Source organism: Pleurodeles waltl, chromosome 4_1 (genome assembly GCF_031143425.1).
Source record: "Pleurodeles waltl isolate 20211129_DDA chromosome 4_1, aPleWal1.hap1.20221129, whole genome shotgun sequence".
Classification (NCBI taxonomy): Eukaryota; Metazoa; Chordata; class Amphibia; order Caudata; family Salamandridae; genus Pleurodeles; species Pleurodeles waltl.
This window is the reverse complement of record NC_090442.1, coordinates 842856662-842870441: the sequence shown is the minus strand read 5'-3', so window position 1 is coordinate 842870441 and position 13780 is coordinate 842856662. Positions and strand designations below refer to the sequence as shown.

General features: G+C 38.3%; 1 protein-coding gene across 1 annotated transcript in view; it reads left to right on the top strand.

Annotated features, from left to right (window-relative positions):
• The window catches only part of LOC138288222 (sodium-coupled monocarboxylate transporter 1-like), a 237024-nt gene that overhangs the window by 96970 nt on the left and 126274 nt on the right, over positions 1 to 13780 (top strand). The window contains exon 5 of the mRNA XM_069229605.1: positions 12869 to 13023. Within this exon, the coding sequence (XP_069085706.1) occupies positions 12869 to 13023 (155 nt within the window). The remainder of the gene's footprint in view (positions 1 to 12868; positions 13024 to 13780) is intronic.

Genomic DNA, 13780 nt, shown 5'->3' with positions numbered 1-13780 from the left:
TTGTTGATTTTCCCTGTTCAAGAAATATAGAAGATCAGGACCCAGGTATCTATTGCACTGACCAGCAACGAAGTGTATTCTAGCAAGTGTTCGTGATTCATCCTGGTCAAGAGTTTTACCTTCACAATTAGGACACATTCTGCAGATCATAAACAAGGCTAGGTTAGAAACTGAGGCCGGACAGGACGTCTCCAGATTAGCATTTTTTTTTGCGTTCATGCTTTAGCCTCAACCTTTGCAGCAAACACATTTGACTGGAGAAACGAGAAATCTATAGCCAGCAAGAGCACATTGCTTTTGTGCAGTCTTGGCATCTTGTCCAGAGAGGAAGAAGAGTTTGAGGTACAACTTTTACAAACATTTCTTTCTCTACCTCCTTGGTGTTTCAAAATACTCCAGATTTGCAGGGATTTCCTCTTAGATGTCACACCACACACTTCCAAATTGTGAAAAGGCACATCTCCACTTCTTGACAGGTCTATAAACAAGTGTCGAGTTCGTTTTCTTCCATTGGAACACATCTTTGTTTATCTCCAGGACCTTTCATGCTCTCCAGCTTTAGTAAAAAGTTCCATCAGCAGGAAGGGTAATTTCTTCTGAGCACCATAATCTCTCAACAAAAAATAAATAAAACAGAGCGCAATGCAAAACAAAATAACAACACCTTCCCCTATGACCAGGCCATATATTGCCATCAAAAAACAATATAAAAATACACCTATCCCTCTCTCTCCCTACGTATAATATATATATATATATATATATATATATATATATATATATATATATATATATATATATATATATACATATATATATATATATATATATATGTATATATATATATATATATATATATATACATATAAGTAATTTAGTTTATTCGTTAATTAAAACCATAAACAAAAACAAATCAGGAATTTTAAAATCATACATTCAGTTTTAAAATCATACATTCAACTAGGGAACTAAAACCCACAAAAATGGACATAGATGTTCCCCATTGTTCTCTCATTTAAGAACGAAACGTACAGCAGAATTTAACAGTACAAGGGTGGTACAAGGGTGGTCACCATGCCTTCTGTGAGCAGTCTAAGCATGGCAAATCCTACGAGAGTGCATACTGCAAACATAGAGAGCAAACAAAACAGCACCATGCGTGTAAACAGTGCACTGTACAAACGAAGGAGCAATAATCAAAATCCAGCCTCTTTCCTGGACTAGGGGCACTGTGACATACTTGGATACCTAGGGCTAAACTACCTACATGATCGAAATAAAATTGAGTGTTCCTCACAACCAACCCCCACATATCATACATTCTAGTAGAAAAGAAACTTTTGCAATAAAAAACGTACCCTTTCCGCGACTGTTGATTCGTACTCTTGCATAAAAACTAGAAATATCTCAGGGTCTTGGGGATAACCTGCAATGGAGCGAAAGTGATAATTTGTGCCGATCTCAGCCTGACTGAGCGCAATCAATTATATGGAAGTCATGGTGTAATTGTGGAGTAGTGGTAAGCACAGCGAAACATTTAAAAAGTGCATGTGCAAACGTAAAAGGCGCGGCAACAATAATAAAAATTCTGGATCCTCTCTAAAGTGGGTACCATCTAACATACTCAGATACCTGAGGTTAAACTACCTACATAGTCGGGATAGGCAGGATCCATCAGTACAAAATTAGAAGACATGCGTGGTGCGATCATAGAAAACAGTCAGGCACCACATAACATATGGAAAGTGCATGTGCAACTTAACAAGCGAGACCACAATAGTTAAGAACCAGGATCCTCCTTAGTATGAGGGCCATCAAACGTACATAGATGCCCGAAGGCTAAAACTCCCTACTTTATCGGGATAGGAGTAAATATTCCATGTGACTAACCCCTAGTTGCCTTCCACAATAAATACTGCTTTTATCTGGTTGTTAAAGTACTTCACCAATTGAGCGTTCAACATAGGGTTCTGGGGATTTAACACCTCAATGGCCGCTGACCTGCAGGTACTTACACCGAGGGCTAAAAACTTTATGCAACAGGGCCTTACAGTATGCCAGTAACTTGGTATATAAACTGAGTTTAAGCACAAATGTCTCATTTCTTTGCTGGCACTAGCAGCACTGTTTGTTCTCCCATTGTCCATTCATCTGCCATTTGGGATTAAATCTAAGGAGGTAAGGAACCCAACCGTATTTTTATAAATTCCTTCTTGGTGATCAAAGTCAATGCTGCCTCAAAGCAGGCTTGTTCCTTGCGGGTTTCATACGAGTTTATCACTAGCTATCCATGGACTTGTTTTGCTAATAACCTTTTGTTCTCCAGAAGACTTTTCTGCTGGATCCTCCAGGCTGCGGACGCCACTAAGTAATTATAGTTAGGATCATGTTTCCATAGAAAAAGCGTTTTTTGACTTGCCCATATCGTTGTCACAGTTTGACAAATCTTCACAGAATTTTCCAAAAAAAGTGCCCCGGTAATTCTTGTTGTGCATGGAAGTGAGGGAGCAGAGAAAAAGGGGGGGGCAAAAATAGTTGTGTTTCCCATGTTAATTCACATAGGACCTTTAGACACGACTACACCCCAACAACTAGGCGGAATTACACCATATTTGGCAGAAAAATATCTTTCGGTACGCAGATTACGCTTTCACTTATTTGGTGTAAATTCATTCAGTCATTTTTGAGATATTAAAGGAAATCTGTGGCCCCCCCTCCCAATTTTAAAACTTGTTTTGACCCTGGGGAGGTGGTGGTCTCTGGGGCCTGGGGGGGGTGTCCCCGAGACCCCCCATTAATTTCAAGTTAGCCCTGGGGAGGTAGTGGTCCCCAGGGTTTTGGGGTGTCCACGCGGCTCCCCAATTTACTCTGATTCAGCCCCAGGGAGGTGGTGATCCCCAGGGCTCAGGGGGTGTGGACACAGCCCTCCATTACAAATATTTAGTCCTAGGTAGGTGGTGGTGGTCCCCAGGGCTTAATAAGCCTGAGGAGGGTGCCCCGTGCAGATCCTGCCTTTTTTTAAACAATGCCCCCATGGCCTGGTCCTCCTAGAGGATTTTTCAAAATCAAGTGCAGGAGCCCCCGCTTGTTTTTTTAAAAAAATTCCAGATCTGCTGCGACTCTCGGTTTTTTGCCCTGGTGGGGGTCCCCAACACCAGAGTTTAGGGGTCAGGGTGTCCCTACCCAACAGGGTGTTGATTGTTTTTTAGAAAATTTTGTGAAGATTTGCCAAGCGGTGCCAAAGATAGAGGGAAGTATAAACAGCTTTTTCTATAGAATCTAGGTCCTAACTACAGCTACCTAGTGCAAGATACATATATATATATATATATATATATATATATATATATATATATATATATATATATATATATATATATATATATATATATATGTGTGTGTGTGTGTTACGTAGTAGTTATAGTAGGACCTATAAGGGGGGGTCCCAAAACATGTTTTCCCCATTCATTTTTCCATAGGACCTTTAGACATGCCTACAGCCCAAACCGCGGAATGGAATTCACCAAATTTGGCAGGAAGCTAGATCCTGTTGCGTAGATCACACTTTTTGTGGCATGATGAGAATGCGTTCAGTAGTTTTGGAGTAATTAAAGGCCAGCAAATATAGCTATATAGATACGCAGATCCTCCGCAGATCCGGACCCGCGGATCTGGGTCCGGATTCACGAATCTGGGAGAAAAACAAGGCCCTGATTGGCTCCCCACAACCTGACAGAAAAGTTTCGGTTGCCATTTTCTTTTGTCTCATCGGTTTGGGGGTGGTAAACTAGCAGTGATAAAGGTATCCTTACCCCACAGGACACATAGTTGGGTCACTTAAGGACCCCTCATGGGCAAACAATTGGCCAATTTCTTTTTGCCAGATCCACAGATCCATGACTGGATCCGTGGAGCTGTGAATCCACAGGTCGGCAATTCTACAGTTGGATCCGCGGATCCAAAATAAAATGAAAAAAAACACACCAACTGCATCCAAGCTCATGTTGCGCACGGCCAAAGGCGGTGCGCAAGTTGGGTTTGGGTGCATGCAGGAGGGTTGGCTGCCGGCCCGGCGACCAACCTCCGCTTTGCACAGCCAAGGGCTGTGAGCAGTGCAGCATTTAGTTGTTACAGGATTTGACCACAGGGAAGGCCCTGCGGCCAACCCCTGCTGTGCATGGCTGAAGGCCGTATGCTGTATGGGGTAGGGTGGTTATAGGGGTTGGTCACATGCCAAGCTCTGCGGCCAGTCACTGCAGCGCAAGGTCGAAGACTGTGTGGGGTTGGGTGGTTATGCAGGTTGGCCGCAGGTCAGGCTCTGTGGCCAACTACTGCCACACACGGCCAAAGGCCGTGAGCGGTGGTGGTTGGATTAATGTATAGTAACTAAAATGACTTTATGTTAAAAGAAAGTAGAAATTTACTGAAAAAAACAAATTTTACAGGAACGGTATAGCTAGGAAATAGTATTTAAAAAAACAAAGAAATTCACTTAAAAAACAAATGCTACAGGCATGTTAGAGTTAGGCTCAGTTTTTAAACTGACAAAACCATGTAATAAATAGTTATTTCAAGTAACTATAACTCGTACCCAAAGGTAACTAGAACTCGCACCCTTGCTATGCACTTCTAGTTACACCACAAATTACAGCACTGATGACATATTTAATAACATAATTGATAATGTCACGGTAACATGCAGTACCTTCTTTGCTCACATACCTGTGCATGGCAGGGGCGCGAGTTATAGTTACCTTAGGGTTTGAGTTATAGTTACTTGAAACAACTCAAACTAGATCAGGTCAATTTCTATGCTTTTGCATGTTTAAAAACTGAGACTAACTATAACCTCCTTGTAACCTTTAGTTTTGTGCCACTCTAGGCACAAACAAAATGGAGCATCCAGTATAAGTCAAAACAATACCCTTTCAGGCTTAGAGGCTTTTGCCATTTACAGTTCTGCAAGGATGACACTATGCTAATCCTATGCCAAAAGACTTTCTGTATAAATGACAAAGACTTTGGGACAGATTACAACCTTGGTGGATGGGATACTCCATCACAAACGTGATGGATATCTGGTCCGCAGTATTACACGTTCTGATATATCCTATGGAACTTGTAAAACAACGTTTGTGACAGAGTATCCCATCCTCCAAGGTCATAATCTGTCCCTTTGTTCCTTTGTAGCTCCCTGTGGATGGCACTGTCCTAATCCTATGCTTAAAAATTTTGCTTGAAAAGTAGACATTTGAGGTGAGCAAATTTAGAGTGTCGCTGGTGTTTTAAGGTGCTCTATACTGGAGCTGCACTCCATCTAAACTTGGGGAATACCAGAGTTCTCTCTTCCTTTTTGCGAAATTTATGCACCACTCTATGCCTAAAAGGGTATTGCTTTGACTTATACTGGGTGTTCCCTTGTTTCTGGACAAAGCTAAACCACTATGAAGAGCTATATTGATAAGGAAACACATGTCAAGGGTTGCTTTTGCACATTCCAGGTTGGCTTGGATGGTATTTTACCAATTCACAGCTATAAATATGTGTCCGGAGTGGTGAAAGGCTTTTGTCATTTACAGCTCAGCAAGGATGGCACTATGCTTATCCTATGCTTAAAGACTTTGCTATATAAATGGCAAAACACTTTGCCCCTTTCTAGCTCAGCGTGGATGGCACTGTGCTAATCCTATGCTTAAAAACATTGATAGAAAATCAGACATTTGAGGTGACCAAATTTAGAGTGTCACTGGTGTTGTAGGGTGCTCTACACTGAAGCAGCTCTTCATCTAAACTTGGGAACTACCCAGAGCTCTCTGTTCTCTTTTGTGTGTGTGTGTGTATATATAGATACTGCATTACTACAACAAAGCTGCTTCTCCCAGTCCCTTTTCCATGGAGTGGCACGTGTGTGCTGCAGCAGCACTCAGCATAAAACATGAAAAATTATTATCCAAAAGGAAGAAGTCAAGAGCTCTCGGTATATCTAATTGTTTATTACGGCATACAAAAATGTCCAGCTCCTGCAACATGTTTTGGCATAACTGCCTTGCTTACGCATGGGGTGGCTGTGTTACACATCCAAACAAATGCCAGTTGTGAGCAGTGAAAACAGAAAGAAGACTGATCTGCAATGACATATTATCCATCCTTCAGGACCCGCCATTTTGGAACATGCAAGTTTGTAGGTAAAGTTGGTAACATTACTGCATACTACATCACTATAAAAGACAATAATACTTTATAACATCCCTTGGTACAGAGTTGTTTTGTAAATTATTTTCTTGATTATTACCATAGGTTCATAATAAACAACCAAATCCACATTTTCTAAACCAAAGTTGTAGTTCATAAATAATGACCACCAAGGTTCTATAATTTCTCTGCCTACTTATACCATACTACTGCATGAGACAAAATCAATTATTCATCAAGAATAGTGTCCTTCAACAATATCATATATCTCTATATCTCTCCCTCTAATATATTGACCCCTTGGGTTCCATAAGAAAATACTTAATTTGTAAAAGTGTAAACTCTTGTGCCTAATTATTCATGTAGATGCTACCACTATGTAGACTCGTAGCAATCTAAGAAATCCTAGTATTTACGCCCAAAAGGCAATAATCTTACCACCTATATACTTATTCCACATATATGGTCATACAATGTATAAGAAATTACATAGAATTCATTTGTTACAAAATGCATTTGTTGGTAGCTCAATAATAATCTGTAACCCTGTCCAATTGGCAAAAAGGTACAAATCTCGAATTTATCCAGATTGTCATTGCTACAGTCTTGCAGTGCTAAAAATATGTTAAATAGTGTAAATATCATCCAAGTGTTGCTCATGCTCTGAAAGAAAAAGGTAGGGTGCTCCCGCTGGAGCTTCCTCTCAGACCACGCAGATGAGAGTCCCTTCCTCTCCTCCCCGAAAATTAAAACCATTACATAGTTAAAACACATTACTGATAGAGTGCCAATATTAGCATAGGAAATATTGTCTTCCAATCATTGTGTTGTTAAGAGGGGAGTACGGTTCCACATTGTACTTCCTTTTTAATTATTCTCAATCTAAATGTATATATAATTCCTCATCGGAATTCAATCCCTGTGGCACCTTAGTATTGAGCTCAATGATCCATTTAGATTCCAGCCTGCGCAATGTACCAATTCGATCTCCTCCCCATGGGTTCAGTGGAACATGATCTACACCTGTATATTTAAGTAGATTCCTATCACTATAATGGGGTATTTTAAAATGCCTGGCCACTGGATAGTGTTCATCATTCTTGGCTATTGCTGTGAAATGTTCCACTATTCCCTTGCGTACGGGATGCACCGTGCTGCCCACATATCTTATGCCACACGGACACTCCAAAATATGCCCTGCAAACGCAGTACTACAAGTAATGAATTTAGTAATGTATTTCACTTTGTTGGTAGGGGTTCTTATTTTTTTACTATTTCCTGAATATCACATGCCTTACGTGTCCCACATACAAAAAAAACCAACAATGGTCTGCCCCACATATCTTGTCTGGTGGTTTCCAAGCCAACATCTGTTTTCATAAGTATGTCTCTACAGGATCTATATTTCCTGTATGTTATTCTTGGTCTTTCCTCAATGATATTGCTTAAAACAGGATTACATAAAGACTCCAATTTTTTGGGGGAAATTCTCCGTACATTATCAGACCAATATATATATATATATATATATACACATATATATATAGATATGTGGCCGCCACTAGGCACCACCTATCTACATATATATATATATATATATATATATATTACCTAGTGGAGGTCATCTCTCTCTCTCTCTCTCTCTATATATATATATATATATATATATATATATATATATATATATATATATATGTATATGTATGTATATATATATACAGCCACAAACACGCTAAGGGCACCCAGCCTACGGCTGTGGATCAGGCACAGGGCGTCACAGCCGTATATAATCCTCAGCTCCCAACAGCTTCTCGCTCCAGTTAGGAAAAAACAAGCCACACCAACAGAGTCACTTCATGTATGTTTACATGGCAGATGCAAATAACACAATGGGGCAGATTTAGGAGCCCCTAGCACATCCTTGTGCCACATTAGCATCATTTTATTTGACGCTAATGTGGCCCAACAAGGCCAAAATCACAGCTGCAAATTTACAAAGTGGCGCAATGCATGCATTGCGCCACTTTGTAACCCTTTGCCCTATATTATGCCTACTTCAGGCATAATGTATGCAAAAGGGGCATTTACTGTTAGGAGGGCTGAAAAAATGGCGCAAAGAAATCTAAGAGATTTCTTTATGTAATTTTTTTCAGCACTTTTACTGCCTGCTCAGAGCAGGCGTTAAAAGGAGCATGCCATGCCATTGTTTTCAATGGGCCGAAATGGGCTTTGCAGGTTTAGTGTCAGAATTTTTTACACTAATCATCAAAGCTCCGAACTTGCCTAAAAAATGCTGACGCTAGTTCCCTTAACTACCGCCATGGTGCGCCGTATCTTATATATGGCGCACACATGGTGGCGTTAGGGGAGCACTACGGGGCGCAAGAAAAGTGTCGCCGCACTGGTTGCAGGGCCACTTTCCTTAAATCAGGGCCAATGTGTTTCAACAAGTCATGGCCTTGATCATGTGACATGTAGTTTTCATCACTGAATATTTAAAGTACTACCTCCTTGATAAACATAAACAGAAGACTTCAAAATCGTAATGCATACAAATATATAAATTGCGTTTAAAATTCACCACTTTTGAATAAACAAATTACAATCTTATTTTGCAAATGGTAAACGCCATAAATGCATACTTTGAATTATATGGGAAAAAGCCTTCATCTCACTAATATTATGGACCGCGTCTAAAGTGATGTGTGTTGTGATATGCACAATCTATGTGGGATACTGATAAATTCACAACAATTCATTGGGAAGCAACAGTGCTCTCAAGGTAGGCTGAAGTAGCCAGTTTCCTTGGACGAGTAACCCAACAATGATATAAAATAAATCACCTTGACATGTGCATAGCGGGTACAATAATACAGTAAACAAAAGAAAAGTGTACTGTCATTGTCAGGCTAAAGTAGCAAAATGCTCCAATAATTAATTGGCATGCTTCATAATATTTGTCTAATCATTATAACTATACATAATATCAAAAGGAGACAGCCCTTATTGCTACAGTTTCAGAGATGACCATTTCGTAAAGCATATCCATAATCAAATTTCTCTTACACTTGTAGTTCGAGACTGTCTAAAGAGGGGAAACAAAGTAAAAAGGGAAAAATAAAATATATGATAAACAAAACAAACCCAAATAACCAAATGTATACTCATCTAAAAACAAAATACAGGTACTCAAATCCCTTTTCAAATAGCTGGGGGGAGGGTGGCGTCTCTAAAATCAGTTGAGATTCCAAACTTCTCAAAGTGACCAATCTCTTCCCACCCCTGGGATGTTTAGGTACGGTGTCCAAGCCAAAGAATTTGACCAACTTCCAGTCACCAGAGTTTTGTTAGTTTAAGTGTTTGGCTGTGCTGCATGCTGTGTCATTATTAGTTATTGCCCGCCAATACTCAAGGATGTGCTTTTACACCGGAAAAATAGTAAACCCAATGTACCACTTCTTGCATGGGCAAACAATGACATATACAATATAGTCCATGTTGCAAGTGATAAACTTAGTGATCTTGCATTGTTTGTGTTACCAGCTATTGTCACCTGCTCCACATTGATGCTAAATTTATATTCTTTGCAATGATCGCAGGTTTTAAACCCTTTGGGTATATTTGGCGAGTGAAGTGACAAGACTATGTACAAAGGTGCACAATGTATAGTAAATTGAAGGTGACGCATAAATTATAAATTTGTTATAACTGGTAGTGCATAACATAAATTTAAATTATAACTATAACTTTACAATTTCTAACATTTGTATTGTTTAAGTTGGGTTTGTATAGAAAGAATAAATGAAGTTTTTCTAACTATAACTTATCATTAACATTGTTTTTTTTAACTGAATTTCAAAGTTGTTAAATTTTTTTTATGCAATGGTGTTTCAAAACGTACATTCTTGTGTCAGTGGGCAGAGTGTTGTTATGTAGAGTATTGTAAAATACAGTGGAGGAGAGCGTCATTCAGTGGAATATAAGGACTCTAGTGCCGTACAGTGGAGTACAGGGGAGTGCTATAAGGTAAGAGTATTTTGTGGTAGAGTGGAGGAGCATAAAGTGCTGTTCAGTGGTATACAGTGTTGTAGTTAGGCTAGAGTGGAGTGGCATGTAGTGGAGTGGGGTAGACTGGAGTGTTGTATAATGGAGTGGGGTAGAGTGGAATAGCATACAGTGGACTGATGTAGAGTGGAGTTGCATACAATGGAATAGCATAGAGTGGAGTGGCATACACATTTTTAATGAAATCTTAAATTTTGAAACTTACGTGGCAAACACAGTAAATGCATAGTTATGGGGTACACGCTGCAGGATCATAAAAATCTTCTTGTCCTTGGTGTTGTCCATTATATTATCTGTAATCTATACATAAACATTCTAATTCCAATCAGCATCCATTCTCATCTGCAACTTAAAGAAAACAGCCTTTTCAACTTATTTACACAAAATAACCATGTAATCTAAAACGATATACAATGAGTAACATGTCATATGGTCCTATATTATATTTCAGAGATCTGGTGTATTTACAAGCAACTCTGCCTTTGGCCTCTTGGTTTATGATGTCACCACAACCCCTGCATGGAACCATGGAACATACATGAATGGATTGAAATGTTCTGGTGACACAATAAACTGTAAAACTGACAAAATTGCAGTTTTTCACTCTTATTGTATTGTAACAACTGTGAATCTGCTACCAGGGGCCACCTTATTCCTAATGGCTTCACTACTATCTCTAAATTCAAACATGCCACCTTATTAAGACACTATGAAAATTTTTGAACTCACACAGACCCTGCATGGTTGCAAGCAGGAGTGTACTAAATTAAACTGATGATATAGTTCATTGTCTGATTAATAAAAATAATTACAATGTCTATAAAACGTCAATAAAAAGTTAACAAGGCGTAAGATATAGCTATAAAAACATTTGCAAATCAAAAAGAATAAAAACCCATAAAACATTATTAGCTAAATTCATGCAAAGCGACCCTAAGTGCTTCAATGATCCCAGTCCCTACTAAGCATACGTAACTATATGCTAAAGTGTTTCAATGATCACGATCCATACTAAGCAATGTCTGCCATTTGTGCAAAATTGATGCAAAGTATCACTAAAGCGCTTCTATAATTACAAACCATAATAATGTAAAAGGCCAAAGGACAGCTAACCGATTTCATACAGTAGATTCAACAATACCTAAAATAAATCTGGCTAATCGTAATAAAGCTAATACATTTTATTGCATCATAAATAACACCTATTATAAAGATTGCCTTCAACAACTTTCACCCTCACATAATGTTTGTAGTTATTCTAAATAAAAATAAGCATTGATTTATATTCTAATTAACAGTGAGAATAATGAAAATATTGAAGTATACCTCTACCCCATGGTAGTCTGCAATGATTTTAAACCTGTTTTCAACTGATTGACCACCAATAGCAAATACCGGCATTATAAACAACAGTGAATTAGTAAAATGTACCACTACCCAGTGGTAGTCAATGATGGTTTTAAACCAGATTTCAGCAGTTTGTCCACAAAGAGCAAGTACTTGGTGAACAGACTAATCAGGAGGATTGATTTTCCAGATAGACAGAGTATAAAAGGTTGCAGACATGTTTTTACACCAAATTTGACAAACAAAGGTATCATCTAGGTTCTTTAAGACACAGACTATATGCAATAGAGATTCTTTTGGAAAGTCACAAAGTCTAAAGCCATTTGTTCGCCATTGTTGTACCCATCTTGGGGTGCCATCCTCTGTTGCATACCTTAACTTCAGAAACAAATCCCCTGTATGTAGTTGAAGATGGGCCTGTGGATAATGCTGAACTTCAAGATTTTCAAATGAATTGATAACTCTCCAGGCATGCTTTTTTGCTGCTAGGGCCTCGTTATCCATTATCTGAATTATAAATGACAAATTAATTTTAACTTTTGCAATGTCTGGGACTTTGTCCAGCGTTACATAAGAACAAGGCTTTCTAGGCTGAAGTGACATGTGAGGGAGAGTCCTCAACCTTCAGATTATTTTTACCTGAAAAATATGTTTTTTGCTTCAGAACCCACTTGAGCAGATTTTGTTCATCTGCTATTTTTTTCTACAGTTTGCCGACTTTTTAAATTTGAGGAAGTTGAGACGTTTTTTAAAAATTCAGAAGTGGTGTAGGTGAAATTTCATAACTCTCCCAATCCCTTGATGCAACACCCATTTGAACCATATGTGTTAGTTTTTGTCATCATTCTGTCTTAAATTTAAAACTTTCATTAATTGCAGTACATAATATGTAAAATATAGCTTTGGAAAATACTTTCCGGCCTTGGATCCTCAGAGCAAAGGCCTATGAATACAAAGTTAAATTACTTTTTTTATTGCTCATCTTCAAATGCATAGTTGAAAATACGTGAGTCTGTTGAAATCTCTTTAGCTAGTTTATGCCCACAGCTTAGTCTTACGTGCCATTCTGTGACACTTGGCTAACACAGAGGAAAGAAAGGAGAAAAAGCTGCCACTTATCTGGGCAATGTTGTTTTCGTCAATGTTTGCGTACAATTTGTGGCATGAGAAAATTTGGTAAAGATTTGAAACAACATTCAGTTTTTGCAATGATAAATTGACTTTATTCAGCACTAATGATACCTCAAAACATTATGTTTCCTAGGGTGGCATAAAAGCTGTTGTTTGGACTGATGTTTTCCAGATCGTAATCATAGTAGCTGGCTTTATATCAGTTATCATCAGAGCTGTGGTGGTGCAAGGCGGAATCAGCCGCATAATAGAGGATTCCTACCAAGGAGGAAGACTGAACTTTTGGGAGTAAGTTTTGTAATACTTGAAATTTGAAAGTGCATGTAACATGACCTGCATGGAACCAATCAGAAAACAAAATACATTTCATATGTCAACTGTTTCAAGAATATTGTTATTGTTGAACGACCCGTGGGATAGAATTGTTAGTGAATTACTAAAACATAAAGTAAGTATTATGGACTGCTTCCTGCTTCTAATCACACATGCGATTGTAAACATTTTAGCATTATACACTGATGGCAATCCATCTGACTCGAACATGCTATGGGAATTCTATTATCATTTTAGTAGCATTAATCTCGACCATGCATTACAGTAGAATGAAGAAAGAACAAGTGTTTCTCTGAAACGTTCTTCATCTTCTCTAATGGTGGTAAATATTAATTTCAAGACTTATGTAATCAATTTTATTAAGTGGGAAAGCACATATTTTACTTGTAATTGTTTTTTCAAGCCAGGAATTATATTATTCCAAGAACACGAACTGAATTCATAAATAAATATAAGAAATACAAATCTAATATAAATTCAAAGGCAGAAAGAATTAAAAAATGGACAATGTTATTATGAAAAAAATAAAATAAAGCAAATACAATCACTACAAACTATTTGTTGTAAATAGGAACAAAACCTAAAGTGGATGCACTCAAGCATTTTCGATATCTAACAATTCAATAAAAATACACGACATTTCCACTAACACACATTTTGTTCACATATGTTTTCAAGAAGGAACAGGTTGGCGTCTAAAACATTGTTTCAG